The sequence below is a fragment of the Drosophila ananassae genome, chromosome 3R (genome assembly GCF_017639315.1).
Source record: "Drosophila ananassae strain 14024-0371.13 chromosome 3R, ASM1763931v2, whole genome shotgun sequence".
Classification (NCBI taxonomy): domain Eukaryota; kingdom Metazoa; phylum Arthropoda; class Insecta; order Diptera; family Drosophilidae; genus Drosophila; species Drosophila ananassae.
This window is the reverse complement of record NC_057930.1, coordinates 27,436,350-27,455,722: the sequence shown is the minus strand read 5'-3', so window position 1 is coordinate 27,455,722 and position 19,373 is coordinate 27,436,350. Positions and strand designations below refer to the sequence as shown.

Here is a 19,373-nt window from a genome sequence, read left to right as displayed (position 1 = left end):
AAATTTACGTCGCGTTGACTGTTTATTTTCTTTTTGCCGCTTTCATGAATCTTAAAGTTTATTATTGTTGTCTGTTCTGTGGAGCTACCGCGGCTTCTGCCTGTTCCGCCACTAATTCTGGTAGCCAACACAAATTTAACACTCACGAGGTAGTAAAAAGAAACAGTAGAAACATGGCTTAAAGGGGCGGCTAATTACAAGGGCCCGACAAAGAGCCTACAAGGCTCAAAACGGTCAGAGCTACGTAATAGTTTTGCTAAGAAGTATTTTAAAATAATTACACTAATATTTGAAACCAGTGGTATATGGTTTTAAAAAGAAATCGTCAGCTATACAGCCTTCCTCAAAGGATTCGATACCTTTGATGTTGAATTTTAATATAAACGCCACTTCTATGTTTATGGATTATTTTTTATGAATATGTATGGAGTATTCGTTACTTGGGGCCCTTCTTCGCTTTTTATTAGTGTCTTAATGAACAAAAGCCAGAAAGGTTTCTAGACGGCATGGAGGAGACAAATGTATCTCGTTTGAGCGCAAAACACAAATGTTTAAAACAATAATAAATTATGTTTGTTGTTGGAGCCGCTGATGTTGCTGCTGCTGCTGCTGCTGCTGGCTCTCTTTTGCCTTTTATCGCTTGATAATCGCTGGTCATTAGTCATTTTGGCCTCAACCTCAAGTATTGTGTGTTTTCTATATAGCAAATGTATCTGTATCTTTGTATCTGCTGTCGGTTTCTCTCTGTCTGCCTGCCAGCCTGGGCCACGCCAAAAAGAGTAATGTGAGCAACAACACGGTGGCAGCAGCTGCTGTTCGCGTCCTCACTGTTGTTTTGTTGCTGTTTTTGTAGTTTTTGTTGATGTTGCTGGTGTTGTTTTGCCTCTTCATTTGGGTCCGAGCACCATCAGCAGCCGCTCCGTTTAATAAATCGTGTACTGTCGCCTTTTATTGTTGCGGCAATGTTTCAAATTTTATTTATTTATCTGCTGCCGCTGAATTGGCTTAATAATGTGGCCATCGGCCAACAACAGCAGCAACAACATCGCCAGAAACAGCAACACCAACAGATACAGGAATCAACAGCAGCAGGTCAAGCCCATATTTAGAAACTTCTGACTATATCACACTTAACAGCCGGCTTTATCCTATCAGTTATCTTGACAGCCCATAAAATATATATGCCCGGTTGGGGCTTCAACTCAGAGCTTACTTTCATGTGTTCCCTGTACAGGGTATGCGAGTGCCAATGAAAACTGGCAGAAATGGATGTAAAATAAAAAATTTCAAAAAAATACACTGATAAGTATATTAGCAGTGAGTTACAGGTCATCCCTAGCTCTGACTTTCATTTCGTATATTCTGATTTATTCCATCATCAAAATTACTCCATTTAGACGGAGACAGCCGAGAACGGGAGCTCAGAATTATTTTTTGGTAGGCACTGATGGCCTTTGACATTTTCCCTCGCTGACCTGATTTATCAAATCGCCCACGCAATGCAATCACTAAAAAAACAAAAATAAAAACCCTTCCGCTCTTTCGGCGTCTCTTTGTTTTGGGTCATTTACAATCTAACGAAATCAAAGCCCGCCAGTGACCAGTGTCATATATATCACTGATTTATCTATCAATAATATATTACGCCGGGCTACCCAAGAAAACCTATCGCTGGCGGCAGGCTTTGAAGTCCCCCACAACTAAATCGACTTTGTTTCGGGAATTTTGGGTTTGTCGTAGATTTCAGCAGCATTTGGATACTTTACTGGGTGGCTTTCCGGGCGCAATAATAATCACAGCTGAAGTATTTATGCCTCGGTTTTGCTGGAAGGCCTTGCAGGGCCATAAATTCTTAAGGCGATTTAATACACAAATACTTTTTCAGACCATCCTATCACCTGTGTGCGCCCACGTTTCCACTTTTATTATTTTGCGATTTAACAAGGCAGGCTTTTTTGGTGTTGACTAGGAATTTAATTTTTTTCTGTATCAAAATAATTAAGGTATAAACTTCCAATATTAAATAGTGTAGAGCGTGTAGATTAATAGAGTGTGTGTAGATTCAAAGAGTGTGTAGATTCATAGAGTGTGTGTGGATTAATAGTGTCTGTCGATTCATAGTGTGGAGTGTAGAGATTCGCGTCTTAAAGTGTGGCGAGTGTATGGCGAAACTTGGTTTTCTTTTGAGTCTAAAAGAGCTTGATGTCTATACGATAACCGCAACTGTAATCTTAATTTTAATTGTGTTGAAAACTGGCGTGGCTCCTCGTGTCCTTAGTATTTTTACTCAGTACCTCCAGTTTGTTTAAGTATCTGTAAAATTAAATAACAATCTTTGAAATAGAATGCAACTTCTATTAAATAAAGCACTTACTTGCCGATACTAACCACAGAGTGGTAATTGAATTAAATAGTGTCGTGGCTTTTCGTGTCCTTGTGGCCTAGTACCTTTGTGTAGTTTTAGTATCTGTAATATGTAAATTATTGAACATGCAATCCCCGATGGCTGGTTTGTTTTTTGGCTAGAGCCTTCCAAAAAAAGCCAACAGTTTCCTAAGTCCCGATCTTTCCCAAAATCTTGCTCGTGTCCTAGTAGCCTCGATTTTTGTCTGTTGAACCATAATTGTAAAATAAAGTTAATGTTTTATTAACTTTCCACTAATGTACTTACATAATAATAGAAGTAGGATTTAGACAAATGGTGTAGTTGCTATAAATCCCACCAACAACAATGTCTTTAGCATGACCCTTTTTAGTGTTTCAAATTGGTAAATCTAGAAAAAGCATTAAATATTGGTACGATATTAGGTTTTTGTTAAGTAAAGTACTTACCCATTTTGTGTTTTGTATCCCACGCAGATCCCTAGATCGTATTCATTTTTACTAGTGTCCATTTAAATTTTTTTTTTTTTCAATTTTTTTACAAAACATAAAAAACTTGAAAAAATAAATAAAAATTGGTTTAAAAAAATTAAATGATTTGTCCAATAGACCACTTACCGTTTTTATTGTAAAATTGTAAAACCCTTATATATATGTATAATTTTATAAAATCTAAAATGTTATATAAGAAAAACAAATGTGGAAAAAAATATAAAATAATAAAAACTGGAGAAGTAGTACTTACCGGTGTAAGGCTTGTGTTAGAATGAATGTTTTACACTTCGGATCATGGGGCTACAACTTGACAGCAGAATTTCGATTGAAGTTTTTGCCACAGACTACTTGTTGACAGAAAAGGATCTCAAAATTGGAGCTTGGCGCCTTAGAGAATCAAAGATTCGATTAGAGGAAGTGAACTCAGATAGGAAAAGGTATAGCTAAGAGGGGGTGTGGCTAAGCCCTGGCTAACTATTGAAGAGTGAACTAAGTAACAACAAAAAGAACCATCTTAATCATGACTGAATATTTTCCGCCCCAGCATGTTCATGTTTTCGCAGCCCAACGGAAGAAAGGCAACAAAATAAATGGCCTCCGAGTGCCCGCTGACAGTTGTCGTTGTGTCAGCAACAAATGTCATTTTCGAAAACATTTTACAGAAAATCTTAAAATGGAGGGAGGGCTCTAAGGAAAGTGCGATGGAGATGCAAAATGGTAACCGAAAGTAGGAGGAAAAGAGGCGATCCCTAGTCGCCCGCCCATCATATTGTAAGATAATGTGGAATGTGAATGGGATGTGTGATTTTTGTTGGTTTATTTCGTTTTGTGAGCGGTGGAGCCCAGAGGGAAAGTGTCAAACGCAACATTATGAAAATGACACGAGGAAGCCATAAATATTAAAACAAAGCAGGCTAACAGCAGCAACAAAGTCACAACACAGCATGGGAGTCGGACGGATGGGCCCAGGCCCAGGCCTTCTTGGACTCGCAGCGGGGGCGAAAATTTCACAGGGAAAAAACAAGCCTATGGAAAATTATTAAGGAGTTGTCAGTTGACATTGGGCACACATAGACACAGATACACTTGGGAACAACTAAAAGATACAAATGTATCCGCTAGTCACTTACGAGCAGTTGGCCCCCGCTGGATGTCACATCTGTGTCAGTTTACGCATGATTGACGCCCCAAATGGGTGTGTCGACCCAGGAGAACGGCAACCCGAGCTGAGAATACGAAAAATTGTAATGAGTTTCGGTGTAATTTATAACAAAACTGTTAATTAGCTGCGACGACAACACTGACATCAGTCAGCTGCTGTTGTTGTTTAATTTATGGCTGACATGCGAGTGGGTCTTGCCACCTATTAGATGCCAAACAGTTTAGGGATGGAATGTGGCAATCCCAAGGCAACAAGTTCTTTATGTTCCTGGTCTCCCCTTCATACATACATATGTAGATATGTGAATTTATGGCCAAGTAGTCTAAATATAAAAGGGAAAAAGGCCGATCTAGTTGTACGAAATTTAGTGTATATAGTGACCGAAATCTGGAGTCTGGCTGGGCAGCTGTTTCAATCATTGTTAATCTAGAAATAATACTTATTACTGGCTATAGCATTATCAGTTTATATAACGGTGGAGCGCTCACACTCTAACCCTCGAGACCCACTCGCTAATCTCAAACGACACCCCATAAATCACCAGTAGGTCTGCAAATAAATCATCAAACCTTAAACGTCAACTTGTCTGTGCATTGCCATATCAATTCGCCAGGCGAAATCACGGCAAAACACCAGCTGTCGACATTGTATTGGGCCACAAATAATTCTCAGGCAATCTCAGTCGACAATTTATGTATTATTTATAGATGATTGCCTAGTCTTGCGGAAACGCGGATTGCAAAAAATACAATGCTGAAAACTGTGAACAGTTTATGTTTGTAAAAACCTCATAAACAGTATATTGATCGCGTATGTTATTCCTATAGATTCTTTAAGGCAAGACAACATTCCAAACATATTTCTATTTTGATCATAAATTTTCCCATAAGCTCTTCGCGTCGTCTAATCCCCAACATATCATACTCGACTTGGCCAATAAAATTGCCTTTATTACTTTATAGCAATGACTATACGACAACTTGTCAGAGCTAAGGTGCCAATAAATAAGAAACCGTCCAAAAATACTAACTGAAAAAGCAGAATCATAGCCAATAAAAATCACATCATGACATACCGAAGGTAAATACTCTAGTTTATTTATAGTCCTTTGTTTCTGTGGTACATGCCCCCGTAAAAACAAATCCAATTAACAAACATAGAAATGTAACTGGGAAGTACTGTAAACCGAAGCTCCAGCACGTTGTTGGGCCAATAAGTTTTTAAGTCCGAACGTGTCCAAGAACTGCCAAGTGTACAAGAGTATTTTGGAGGCCCCTTCTAGAAAATCACAACCTCTGATTAGACTTAATTTTCATGAGCCCATAAATTGGGGCTTAGACAGGGGTAGGCCGCAAGTCATAGGATACCATAAAAGTTTTTGCGAACATAAACCTTGTCGTATATATTTATATTTATGGCTTTAAACAGCCCGATTATTGCAGGGTATTAATAATTATGACTCAACTTATGAAAGCTCGTGTGGCTGACCGAAAGTGAACCAATAAATTGTTTCCATAAAGAATGTTGTTGGATTCTTCAAGTGCTTGCAGTTTTTAAATAATTTTGCAGAATTTTCTCATATATGCTTAAATTTGAGGAATAATAGTCACACATTGATTGTAATCTTTGATAGTTAAAATAAAAAATTGAACATTATCTGCATAATTATAAAAAATAAAATGAAAAGAGTACTTCACTTGGGCTCGTCCGGGATTTGAACCCGGGACCTCCCGCACCCTAAGCGGAAATCATACCCCTAGACCAACGAGCCAGTTGGACGTCAGCCGGCAAAGTGGAAACTTCAGCGCAGTGCAAGATCTTATGGCGGAGAAATCGTTGCATCCAGCGGGCCCCACTCCGTGGGCCCCTCCCAAGCCCCACAATCAGAGCTTGTCTATTTATAACGAAAAGTTGCTGAGTGTGTTGTTGCTTCGGTATTCGGTTTGGGTTTTCTGCTGCTGGGGCTGCTTTTGATGTCGCTCTGTTGCTGCTGGAGACGTCGTGCGAGTGTTGACATCAAAACAAATTGTTCAACATGGACAGCAAAGCAGAAAGAAATATGATGCATGTAAATAAATTCAATTTGGAACAACAAAAGCACAAGTCAGACAATCAGATCATAGAAGTGGTGGGGGAAATGAAAAGCGTGATTAATAATCGGAATATGATATGTGTGGAGCTGATAAAAAATATTGAAATTCTAAAAACGAAGGCGAGTTGCTCTTTCCCAGTTATTTTATTACTTTATGGCACTAAAATAGTCATACATATATTTATTATAATATAAAATCAATTGAATTGGGGGAAAATACAATAGTCTGTCGATGAATCGAAATCGTCGCCCTGCACTCTGCCACTTCATTTGCCAACATGATGGCCAAGTATTGATAAATCTAACGCTTTCGACTCCCCCTCCAGGCAGACAGAAACACAAAGTGCTCCCGCATGGGTAATGGGGCCAAGTGATTTTTGTGTTCACATCGAATCAAAATCAAATCAGAAATAGCATTCGAGTGGGCTAGAGACGGAGTGGAAACAGTCATTGAAAGAATCAGATGGAAATTGAAACAATTGAAAAAGCGTTGTCGTTGAGCATTTGACAGCTGAATGCGATAATTTCAAATCAAATCAATTGAATATTGTCACAATTAATTTATTTATGAGATACACTCGAAATATCGCAGTGCCATTCATTGTTGTTGCCCAAGTTTGAGTTGTTGAGTTGGTTTCAGATTTGATATTTTCGAAGCATATTGTCTCTGAATAATGTCTGTCATTTCGCTTTATCAGCGCTTTTTATTGTATGCGGGGATACATATAGATGCATTGCTTATTCGAGTCGCCCATTGAATGCCAATTGAGTCTGACTTTATACTTTGTTTGTACAAATGTGATTTTTATTGATTTTTAATTTTGTGCTTGGGTGTTTTACGACTGTCGCCAGTTGTTTTTTAGGTTTTCTCAATCTTGCCTCAAGTCTTGCCTGCTCCCCCTCCCCAAGGCGCACTCATGAAATTCAAATTCGGCTTGATTTGATTTTCGGAGCGAATTCAAGTGGCTGCATATTGTTTTGTTTTTCCCAAAACCCCCAACAGTTTACGATCCATTGAGATAGGGTTTACTGCATTAGGTTGGGTTCTGGTTCTGTTCCCGGAACACCCATTTCCCCAGCCGCGATTCCCTCGAAGGCTTGCAGCTTTAACGACTCTGATAACGCTCCAGGAATTCGCCACTTGAGCTTATGTAAATATAATTGGAAATCGAGCTGAGCACTATCAGCGGTGTTTATGGCCCAGGGGGTACTTGGCGAGCAAGTACCACCCATCGAAGCAGCAGTTTCAGTGCAGATAATGACAGACGGACCCTGTTTTTTCCAAAGACCCATTTTGGCCGTGGGGAGCCGAGTTCAAAAGTAAAAGATTTGCGACTTATATTTTCAGAATGTTTTTCTCGTATATTTCTCAGTTTCATACTTGTTTCTGTTTGATATTCTGTGGCTTGTCGTGTAGATCATGTTGTGGCTTTGCGTACATCAAGGAGTAAATAGCGAATCTATTTTATGTTTAAAGAATTACACACAATACATAATTATATGAAATATTCATTTTATTTTCTGTTGATTTTTTTCTTGTTTTTCTTGCTTTTTGCGATTGGTTGGTATTACATATACGTTATGCTTACATATAAGATGACTTAAGAACATTACTTCAATTGTGGATCTATGCGTGTAGGTAAGACTAATAATCGTTTGTAGAACTTAGGTCGAGGCGAAATAAACTAAAACAAGGTTTAAACATCTCAGCAATGGGTGTTCGTTAACAGAAATTGGAAGTCATAGAATGTGCTTGGGCTAAGACTTTAAAACTTTGGTTGAACTTTGAGAACAAATTATGAGCGACTTCCTCTTGCAGGATGCAGTCATCCTTCTGATTGATTACCGTAGACATTTAGTGGTGAGAGAAGTGTCTGCTATTTGCGGTTGCTACTATAGGTGGTTGAATATTATCGGTTGTCAAACTTAAGTGTAACTAGCGCTCTTTAAACTACAGTTTAGTATCACAGAATAGCACAAAAGCCAGAGATGTCAGCCTTTGCAATCTTTTGTTTTCTTTGAAATTATCTCAAACTCGTGTCTGCTTTTAAGTAAAGTATTGGGCTCTTTGCGTAATCCTCCTCACAGTCCTCTATTCTGCGGAGGTGCGATCTGGTTCTGCGATTCTAGTCCTTTTTGGTATGTCTCCTGGCGAGCTCCCTTACTGGTGCGCGGCTCCCATCCGCTGCCCGTACATGGCGTACGGCGAGTAGTAGGGCCCTAGAGCGGCCGCTGCCGCCGCCGCAGCCGGGTTGAAGGCTCCGGCGGCACCGAACGGCGAGGGGCCTCCGGCCAGAGCGCCTGGCGGTGGCTTGGCGTACGGGTGGTAGCGGGCAGCCGCCGCCGCTGCCGACATGGGGCTCAGGGGGGGCGTGGGATAGCCGGCCCGCAGGGCGGACGGGGGGAATAGGGTTCCCAGCAACGACTGGGCCTGCGACTGCGCAAGAGCGGCGGCCGCGGCGGCTGGGTCCGACAGATTTCCAGTGTGGGTGCGCAGGTGGGTGAAGAGCTCGTCGGAGGTCTGGAACCGCTTGCCGCAGTAGGCGTCGCCCACCACCCAGCTGCAGACGTAGGGGGCCGAGCGGGCGGCCGCTGCGTTGGCAGCTGCAGCCGCCGCAGCCTGCGAATAGGGGTGTGCTGGCGGAAGTCCGGCGGCACTGGCCATCGCCAGGCCGTACTTCTGGTGCTCGCACTGGGTGCAGCCGGCGGGGCAGGGGGCGCCCATCAGCATCTGTTGCGTGTGAGCCGAGTAGGGGCAGCCGGGGCAGTAGGGATCCTTGCAGACCGGGACGATGGCCTCTCCGCCGGCCGGGGTCTTAATCCTCTGGTAGCTTATGTACGGGTTGGGCTGGCCAGCTGGGCCTCCGCCCGGGGCTCCTCCGGGATAGCCTCCGTTGGCTGCAGCTGCCAGCATGGCGGCGTGGTGGTGGGAGAATCCTCCGGCGAAGGGCGGCCGGAAGGCTGGATTCGCGTGCTGCTCCATGCCGGGCGGGCAGCACAGGGCGGAGAGGGGATTCAGGCCGTAGGGACCGGCAGCCTTGTAGGCGGCCGCAGCCGCAGCAGCAGCCGCCGCCATGCTGCTCATCTCCTTGGGGTGCTGGGCGGTGCCGTTGGCGTTGTTCAGCACCTCCATGCCCGAGCGCACAATGGGGCTGGCGCCGCGCTGCGAAGACCCCGACGGGGAGACAGTCTTTCGGCTGGCCGAGTCGTGGCCCAGTGCCTCCGCCTTGCCGCCCTCCGTGGGCGTGGCGTTGGACTTGCTGCGGGATGGCACTCGCTCCTGGGCGGACGAAGAGCTCTTGGAGCTGGGGCGGGTCGGCTCCGCGTCCAAGGACGAGCTGCTCTTGAAAGAGTTCTGGTTCTGGTGGCTCAGCACATTCGTCTCGTAGGGCTTGAAGGCCAGCTTGATTTCGTTGGTTGTGGTGGTGCTGGGGTTGCTGCCAATGGAGCTGTTTCCGGTGACTGTGGCGCTGATCGGGGTGCTCGACTTGGGCGACTTGGCCTGGCCGGAGGGCGACTTGGCCGCTGAGATCTCGGCGCTGCTCGAGGAGCTCGACGAGTTCGACGACGAGGAGCAGGCGCCGGGCTTTGTCTTGTTCTTGTCCATGGCCATCAGGGGCTTAACTGCCGACGAATCAGCTCCGATTTGGGAGCAGGTCTGTGCGAGGAGAGCCAGAGGACTCTTTTTGGCGTCCATCTGTGGTAGAAAAGAAATCGAAGGAGTTTGGATTAGCAACTTGTTTCTTCCGAAAGAAGTATATATTTTTTTTAAATCTTCAATCATAGTTTTTGATTTTTTTTTTATCTTCTTTACTTTATATTTTTAAATATTTTTAATCTCCAACAGAAGCAAAATATTTTCTGCTTTTTCAAAAAATACTAACCGTTGTTGGCAATGGAGCCAGATAATCCGGTTGAAGGTACTGGTTGTTACCGATGGTAACAACGCCGCCGCCGCCTTCCAGAACAACCATGGTAGCTGCTTGGAGTTGAATTGGGATCGCAATCGGGGTAATCCACAGAAGCTGCGGGACAAAGCTAGGAGCTAGTTAGTAGCTCCGCTTCGACGCCGACGAAGAAGGTAATCCACAAAATGCGACGGGAAATGTAATCCAAAAGGTTGAGTTCACACTTTTAGTTTGGAGCAGATTTCTGAATCTAGAATCTTGCTCTGAATCACTTTTGTTATTTTGGCCAAACGGCGTTTGTTTTGGGCTTGGTTTTCACTTTTCACTCGACGAAACGAAACGAAACGCTCTCGATCAGTGACAACAGTTGACTGACTGCTTTCCACTGGGCTTGCTGTCAAGACACTCCGGGGTGGCTTCAGGTTTTTCCGAACACGTCCGAACGCTCTGAAGTCTGAAATCGAATTGAATCCGTCGGATGCGGCGATGAGCGTAGCTACTGTCGGAGTGAAGCCGTCAGATACCCAGATACTCTCTCTGCTGCAGCGCGCTCTTCGGCTCCGCTCTCTCGCTCTCAGAACTGGTTAGCAGCGCTGCACGCTCTCCGCTATGGCGTGCAGGTCAGAGGAGAGGCGCCTGCTGCGTGCGAGCGGGAGGCCATGCGTGTAATTTTCAAATATGGCGTACTTTTTGCCCAATCACAATCGCATGCGCCCTGCAATGGCAGGCGGACAGGTTCCGGTGCTCTCGCGCTCTCTCGCTGCACCACGGCAACACTCGTTTCGAGAGCAACAGTTGAGCTGCGAGAGCGCCGCTCCGTGGGGCGATGATGGGGGTCAGGCCATTAATTTTATCTTCACACATATGTCACGCGCTCACCCAGTCACTCACGCACTCTCTGCCTCCGTGGCCGTGCCTCTCCCAAGCTCTCTTTGACGGCTGATGGGGCTGTCAACAGCAGCAGCGTCAGCGGAAACGCGGGTCGGAGGTGGGGGCCGGAGGTCTCATTGTCTTCGGACCGAGATTTGTTCCTCGAACTCGAAGCGGACCACTCAACACTTAAACACACTCTTCAGCCATTTCCATCGCCTCGCTTCGCTCGTTTTAATGTCATATAAAAATTAATTTGTTTGTCGCTTGTTCGCTCTCCCTCTCTCCTGACCCGCTCCCCAGCCACGACTCTGCCCGCCCACCCACTCAGCGGTTGTGGCCTTTGTTTAGCGTTTTTCGATTAACTTCTGCGGTTGGTTTTCCTTCTTTTTGTGGCTCCTGTTTCGCTGTTTAAGTGGAAATCGTTGTTTTGTTGTCGCGTCGAAAAGTTTTCCAAGCAATTTTTCCACTCTTTGCCGGGATGTGTGGCTTAATTAATCTACACGTATCAAACAAATGCCTGCGAGGGGCGAGGCGGCGAGGCGACCACTTTGTGTGCGAGTTGCGGCGTGTTGCACTTTAAAAGTTGGTAATAGTTTAATGGCTTGTTTAATTCCGCTGCATTTTTAATCGCCCCAGAATTGGATTGTGTTTTCCAGTTCACACGTCATTTGTTTACTCGCTCCTCGCCCGGAGCCAATTAATTATTAATCGTGGCTTTCCACGGAATCTAGTGCAGATTTAATGCGAGTTGGGTATAGATACGCGAATATCTATAATAGTATCTTTATATCCTTCTTAATCATTATAGTTTGTATAATCTAGCATGAAAGATTTAAACTTTATCCCTCTTTGTAGACTACTAAGATGGCTTCTTAAATAAGTCTTCAAAATATCCAAATCTTCAGAATAAGTCTAGGACTAAACCCGGTGTTAAAGTACTTTCGAAAGTAGTATCTTCTCTTCGAAGATGTTACCTAATCACCGGGCCCAGGCTTATTACCCTCCGAAGCCCCTGTCAGTAAATTAAAATCTGTGTAAATATGGGCGATAAGCCGGACCAGAGCAGCGACAGTTTTAATCCCAGTGCGGAGCATTCTCAGAGTTATTCTCCGCCTAAATCTCGGCTCAGAAGTACCTGCGAGTCCTCCGGGCAGGTAGCGGAAAACGACTCGACCTTCGGCGAATATGATGGATTTATTAGTTAAGAGCGTGCTGCGATACTTTACGATCCGGCTTAGACATAATTTGCGGTTTTGCGTGCGAAGTAAAACGGCTACAAAAAGTACACAAAGTGTTGCCAAAATAAATATGTACGAGCGTATTTGCGCTGGGTACAGTCGAGTTAGGGAGTTACGCACACGTCCGTAAGCATTTTCCCTTATTATTTGTTATTTTTTATGGCCACTTTGTCAGCGTCATAAATTCGGTGCTCCTGCATGTGAATTATTTACTAGCAAATGGCGGGAGTGGGCTGGAGAGGGCTGGAATGGCTGGAGGCGTCATATAAATAATACAAAAATATTATAAATTACAAGAAGCCGAAGAAAATGGTACGCGGAAGTGTGGAACACCTTGATACCGTGACTGAAGCGATTTGCTTCGAAGGCGATGCTCGCTCCGAGCTATTTGCATTTGATAACTTAATTTCCCCAGCAGGATATTTGGATTTCGGGATTAAGTTGGCATTACATTGTATTTAAAACAAGGAAACCATTAAGAACTGAGCCATATGAAAATTTGGAATGGAGCTTATAGTCCAGATATCCTGAGAGAGCACTGAGCACTGAGCACCGCGAAAACATTTATATGAGGAATATAAAAAGGAAGTGCCCCGGAGCCAGGCCGGGGGGAACAACAAGGAGCGAGCGGGGCAGCACATAAAATTAACCACATATTTCTTCATTTTTATGGCATTTATTATCACAGAAATGTTTGTGTGATAAAAGCGAGGCAGCGCAAGGCGAACGACGATGAACGACGACGATGGCGGCGCAGTCATAAAAATGCAGCCATTTACCTTTTGATTTATGCACAACAGTGGGAGTGGGAGTGGGTGGCTTGGGGCTGAATCCCGTGGCAGTGGTGGTGGGGGGCACGCATGCACAACAACTACCCGGCGAAGGAGCGAAAAATAATGCAATAAATTTGACATTATCTCCGGCAATATGAAGGTATATACATCCGTGAAGTGGGTGCCCTGCCCCGGGAAGGGAAAGTCGTTTAACTGTCTGCGGATTTTCAGTTGACTTACGCACAAGAAAGCACCCCCCCGGAGGACGATAATTGCTTTATTTCGGCTGCCGAAGAACCTTTTTGTTTTGGCCGCCAGAGCAGTAAAAAATAATCTTGGCAGTTATAACTCACAGTGTCTGAGAGCATACAAATTTTAATATCCAAGAAAAGTATGTTTTTTCCATAAAAAGTAAGTTCTGATCAAAGCTGTTTATGGAGAGTTTCACGCTTGACCTGACAAACTTCCGAAAGTCATGAGTTTTTTTAATAAAACCCGTTTCATTCATGTTTCGCCATAATTACTTCCGATTTGAATGCGTCTACGTGCCGTGCAGCACAACAATAACTCACTTCCGAGCCGGGGAGGGCCGAAATGCCATTTAAAAAATTGAAAAACAAACTGCAATAAATTCAATAGAAGCGCATGAAAGTGAACTAAGCAGGCACACAGCGACGGATCCCTAAAAAATAAACCGAAATCCTCGAAGGGGATGCAGGACGGAGGGTGTCCCGCTGTGTCTACCCATCTGAACCGACTCCGAGCTCCGCCTGCCGCCTGTCGATAATTTATCGACAGCGATTTATCTCGTAATAGTTGCCCAAAAAAGCAAAAGAATAATGGTGACATTGAAATTTTACGGTAATGCACCAAAAAAGGGATTCGTTTTTGCCAACTGCGGGTCGTCCCCCTCCGGGCGGCGATGCTGGTTGGATTAATAAAGCAAATTAATCGTTTCAATGTCTCTCCCGGGGACACAGATACGGGAACATGGGTCGCAAAAAATGGAACTACCTACAAGTTGACACGTGCAGGATTCTAAAATGATAAATTGATGGCATCAATTTTTATTGCCATTTTGGGTATTAAGTATTAATTGTTGTGCGACCCAGCCAACAGATGAAATCGGGTGATATATGGCTGCTATTGATAAGGACTTAATCCGAAAAATAAATCAAATGAAATCATGTTGAAAGTTTTGGCAAACACATCCAGGATGTCAGGGCTCTTAAAGCGAAAATAGAATTCAAAGGACTTCTTTAAGCTGAATCTTCACACCAGAACCCCTTCTGTCCTTCGAGCATCATCTGCTTGGGAATAATTTCAATTTGCCAAGTCCTGCAGTAGGAAACTGCAATCAGGACTGGATCTGTCACGGCCAAATAAATGACGCGTGACTGTCTGATCTGAGACTGAAGGATGGGGGAAAGTAGATCCGGATCGGCAGTCGAGACAAGACGAGACAGAGGAGTGTTCTCGTCCGGCTGTCAGACACAGCGTGATGCAAAAAATCAACAACTGCGACGGCTGGGCGGACAAAGGACAATGCCAAGGACGAGACCTCGAAATGGTCTTTGATAAATGCGTCATAAAATGAGCAATTATCACGTGCGTCCAGCACAGCTGAGCGGCAATTAAAAACCAAACACAGACAGCGCGGAACAGAGCATCAATAAAATTATTTGTCAAAATGTCAGGACGGGCACGCCAGGAGGGGAGGATTGTATGTGAGGCGATGCGATGCGATGCTGCAGGATGCGATGGGATTGTACGGGATAGAGGGGAGTGACTGAAGGACAATGGCCGGACTGTCTCCGGTATATACGCAGAAGTGTCAACTTTGGTGGCTGGCAATGAATGACGGACCATAAATCAAGGACAATGGCCTGCTGGGCCGGGATCGATCTGTCCTCGTTTTCTGTCCTGTCCTGTTCTGGTCTCGGATGTCCTTGATTGACCGCACTCCCTGCGTCTTGCCGGTCTGAAAAATTAGCAAGTAAATCAATAAACATGGCCAGACTCTCGCAGGCTCGTTAAACTGCGCTGTTCCTTCGGAGACCATAAAAATTCAACGTTGTCGATAGATTTTCCATGATATATAGGGCCATAATTTATGTTCTCTTTATCAAGCCAAACACACATGGGACAGGGAGGAGGGAGCAGGGAGCGGGGATGAGGGAGCGGAAGGTGGGACATGGAAGCCGAGGGGAAAACACCTTATGGATGGCTATATCCTGTGTACGCCAGGAAGCGCCGGTCGCACTCTCCGGTGCCGCATCGGGACTTGGCTCAGTTGTGTTTTGGTTCTGTGCGCTCTGCCCTGTTCTGATTGAATCGGGAAGGTCATAAAGATTTTTATGTTTGGCCATAAATATTTTGTTTGTTGTTCAGCTCATGCTGCTGCGAGCCTTTGGAACTGCTCTCCAGCGCCCGTTCCATTTGATTATGATATATGGAAACTGGTGTACATTGTGAATATTTTCGCAAAATGTAATGTATTGCAATGAATGGAACTAATATGAGATTGTATTAAGAGGTGGGATGGTTAGAAAGGATTACTAATTGCCATTTACATTTTTAGTCAATAAACTGGGAAATCGGGGCTAAAAAAAGTGATTGCGATGCTCAACGTTCCGCTTAATTTTCCGAACCAGTGTATTTACATAAATTCAAAAATCGGGGTTGAAGAAACACCAAAGTCGGCACTTTTTGTGTCCTCTTCTCGCTCCGCCGAGAATGACGAGCTGACAGCAAAATTCACACTTCATTTGAGGCACCTCACGCTCGGAGCTCGATCTGAGGCCCAGCCCCTGCCCCGGCCAGAACCCAGGCCCGAAACCCAAGCAAACCGAGACGAGTGCTAATGTTGCGCATAATAATTTTGTACTAAATTAAATAGTGCGTGGGTCGGCGACGTCTGTCAGGGAGTGCGAGAGTGTTGGTGGGTGTCTGTGTGTGTCGGATGGATCGTTCTGGCCAGACCGTGGACTGTGACTTCACGTCTGGCCAACGTGTTGCTCCACAACGTTTTGTTCCTCTTTGTTGGCCCTTTTTTGTGCTGCCGCCACTCGAGCCTCAAAGGATATAATTTAGTTTTTATTGCAGCGTGTTTCTGCTCCTCCCTCTCCAGTATCTGTTCACGTTCGGAGGATTCATCAGCTATGCATGGCATGTTTGTTCTTACAAGGGTCCTTACGATTCCCGGGCTAGTCGGTCGCCTCCTTTGCGTTAACTACTCATTCGCATTTCGCTCACTGCCTGCTACTTTCCGTGTTAATTTATTGATGGAACCGATTCGTCGTTATGTGTCGGATAAACAGCGAATGTATCACACTTTACTTTATTTCTCTTTCACCTGTAGGGGCCCCCTTGATGTAGCTTTTAAATCACATACAGTATTTATTGTTACTTTGAACGTGTATTTGGAATTTCTCGATGAGTTCCCATTTAAAAATAATCGTAATCGAATTAATGCATAAGCCACCTCGTGTGCACATTCCACTTTTATGAATTCCTTAAGGACAGAACCATAAACAGCTCAACCCATCGATTCGACTGATCCATTTGAATCAACATCTAACCCTTGTGTAATCGCCTTTCGAGCAGGCCATCGCATTAAACCCTTTTACACATTCCCCGCTCTGGGCACTCCCTCCATAGCATAATCCAGTTTTTCTTGTAGGTCGCTGACATTACTTCTGCTTACTTTGGCAATCTAAGCCAAAGGAAGCGGCGAGTGGGGCTCACCCGAGTGAGACATTCCCTCGTGGGCCGGGGCGGGCCAAAGTGAAAGCATCTCGTTTTCATTTCATTTAAAATGCTGTCATCACCTAACCCTCCGACACGACTTCTCCGTCTCCGTCTCCGGCAAAGTCTTGTCTTGCCCTGCCACCCGCTCCCGCCCACTGGCCGGGATGTCTTCATGTCCTTTTTTATGGCACTTTCAACGCGTCATTGAGTAAGCCGCGGCGCGCACTCATCAGCATCAGTGGCATGGAATGGGTCGGAATGAAGTGGAGTATCCGTGTGTTTTCGAATGGTCGGAGTATCTGTGTTTGAGTGCGACTGCGAGTGTGTGAGTGTAATGAAAGTGCTGCCACCACTGGCAGGCATTCAGGCTGAAAATGAAGACGTCTAGAATGGGACCAAGGTGTTTCAATTTCATTCCTGCTCAGGGATACCCTTTAAACAGGAGAGTTATATATGTATTTAATATTAGCGTTGATGGCCTAGGAGAACTATGAAGCTAACCTCCTAAATTAAGGAAAAAGTAAAATAAGAAAGTTGAGTACTTGAATAGTCATACTGAGCACTATCCTCACAAGCAGTACAGGGTATTCTATGAAGGGACTCTAACATCATAACCTGCCAAGAATGCCCTGAGATGGGGGGACTATTTGTTGCCACAGAGTGCGTTTATAATCAAATTAGAAGCGAAGCGTAAGATCAAAGGCTCGACGACGACGTCGCTCATTTGAGTCGGGGCGCAAAGCGGAAAAAGTAGGCGCGACATAATACCCAAAATGTCCAAAACACACACTGGCACACACTGCGGCATCGGCCGGGGGATGGCGATAAGGTCGCGGCGGTTGGCCTGCCACAAAAGATGACGAGGGCCCGTGTCCATAGTATTTGACAACCTGAAGTGGAAATGACTGTGCAGCGAAGACCAAAGGAACGCTCGATCCGGCCCAGAATCGGCGGAGACCCTGAAGAAGACGTCTCATTAATGACAACAAGGAGCCCGCGCAGAAGGAAAGGTGTATTATGCACTCAACTTGAAACCTGCCTCTCTGTCAATTCCCACTCAAGTGTTTTTCTTTTTCCAGCTTGCCTCCGGTTCCTCGAAAGGATCTGTGTGGCGTTGGTCGCTGCTCGTTGGGCACCATTCGAATAATTGAAAAAGTGGTCTGGCGGAGGGAAAACTCGAACCGAATCCCCTCGCCGGGCAATGATTTTCATGTTGAATCACTGACGACGACAGGTTAAATGTTTTCATTATGAGCCGAGTCGAGTCGAGCCGAGCCGCGAGCTGATGTCAGTTTCCCCCATAATTGGAGCTGCACTCAAGAGCCCTCCATCCTCCATCCTCCGTCCTTCGCAACCATCCTCATCGCTCGTTTTAATGAAAAAGTAAATTGAGTTCTCGGTAGTCTGGCGGTGCCGGTGCTGCTGCTGATGCCGATTCTGCTGCTGGTGGCTCGTCTTCGTCTGGTTCAAGTGCTGAGGCCTCATGAGACACGCTCAATTAGTTCCTCGAATTTCTAACAAAGATCCAGCCCCAAGAAAATTAAATGGTTCTCACAACTTCCGTCAACACTTAGCCCGGCTCGGCCCATAAATTACGCACTCGAGCCAATTGCCAGAAAGCGGTCCCAAACTTGTACGAAACTATCAAGTATCGAATTATTTATCCTCTTCTGCCAACATGTGTTTTGTCTCCCTAAAAAGAAATATTTAATATTTTATAATTAAATATCTGTCTTGGCTAAATCTTCTAAAGAAACATCTGCGTATACCTATTATGCAAATAATTTCATGGTTTCTTCTCAACTTTCCCAGGAATCCATTCCATTTCCACCTCTGCTATGCCGAACTCAACCCGATCTCCTGTGGCGGCCATAAAACCAAATTAACATCAACGAATTTCAAGTCGTCTCTGGCTAATTAGCTGATGTCATTCGAGAGTAACAAATGTTACAAATTTTGAAATATTAGCGGCCAACTGTCAGCCGCCAGCATAAAAGGGGTTACATCCGGGAAAACTAACACAACCCGAGCGAACCCAAGGCGAGAAAACAGAAAGGAACTTTTATTAATGTCTCAAATTACGTACAAATAAAAGTTGGTAATTTTGTGGGTAATCAGTCAATTTCAGGCAAACAAAAGCATATCCAAAACCGAACGGGGGTTAACTTCCTGTGTTTCGAAGGCAGAGGAGGGGCTGATATGGCAGTTGACAAGATTCATGGGCCTGGGATTATGCAGGAAGTTTGTTTAACGCACGATTGCCCTTCCACCAGCTCGGAAAAGCTGGCCAGTGGTTTCTTTCAGTGCATAGTTTAACCCTTTTTCCAGCTCCCTTTGGGCAATCGGTTTGGGGTTAGCCTAATGTTGCCAATAAATTATTTTATCTTAAATATATTCATGAAAACGTTTAGCTCTGACCTTCCTGCTTAAAAAGAGCAGAGCACATGTTGCGTGAAAAGAAAAACAAAACAGAGTTTCCAGTCAAGTGCTCTACTTGAAATAGATATCTGCCAGGAAGGAGTTCTAATTTCAAATTGATGACTTCGGGTCAAGTGGTTCGGTTTCCAAATGCCTGCTGTCAGCAGTGACTTAATATATTGAAAAGGAGTTTCCGGTACTCTTTTAAGTAAATATAACTGTTGGCCTGGATAGTTGGAATACATCTTCGTACGAAACACAAATTTTAAAAACCTTTCTCTT

General features: G+C 44.6%; 1 protein-coding gene, 1 long non-coding RNA gene and 1 other non-coding gene across 4 annotated transcripts; all 3 read right to left on the bottom strand.

Annotated features, from left to right (window-relative positions):
• Window positions 1–1,951: 1,951 nt before the first annotated feature.
• Window positions 1,952–3,197, bottom strand: LOC26513845. Of its 2 annotated transcripts, none has more exons than XR_001408567.3 (6): window positions 3,128–3,197; window positions 3,001–3,054; window positions 2,833–2,937; window positions 2,672–2,774; window positions 2,389–2,609; window positions 1,952–2,313 (listed from the first exon to the last, which is right to left on the bottom strand). It is a non-coding gene; the product is annotated as an uncharacterized LOC26513845 (long non-coding RNA). The 2 variants fall into 2 exon arrangements; XR_001408568.3 differs by having other exon boundaries at window positions 2,375–2,609; window positions 3,128–3,191.
• A 2,541-nt stretch (window positions 3,198–5,738) lies between these two features.
• On the bottom strand, window positions 5,739–5,810 carry Trnap-agg. The gene has a single exon. It is a non-coding gene; the product is annotated as a tRNA-Pro (tRNA).
• A 1,657-nt stretch (window positions 5,811–7,467) lies between these two features.
• Window positions 7,468–10,534, bottom strand: LOC6497703 (zinc finger protein Noc). Its single transcript, XM_001961492.4, has 2 exons — window positions 10,016–10,534; window positions 7,468–9,828 (listed from the first exon to the last, which is right to left on the bottom strand). The coding sequence occupies exons 1-2, from the start codon at window positions 10,103–10,105 to the stop codon at window positions 8,293–8,295; spliced, it is 1,626 nt and encodes a 541-aa protein (XP_001961528.1). The 5' UTR covers window positions 10,106–10,534; the 3' UTR covers window positions 7,468–8,292.
• Between the last annotated feature and the right edge of the window lie 8,839 nt (window positions 10,535–19,373).

Bases quoted from the DNA above. Each gene is read 5' to 3' on its own strand.
- LOC6497703 (XM_001961492.4), bottom strand. From the start codon at position 10,105: ATGGTTGTTCTGGAAGGCGGCGGCGGCGTTGTTACCATCGGTAACAAC. The intron at 9,829-10,015 runs GTTAGTATTTTT...TTTCTACCACAG, and splicing joins TGGCTCCATTGCCAACAACG to ATGGACGCCAAAAAGAGTCC.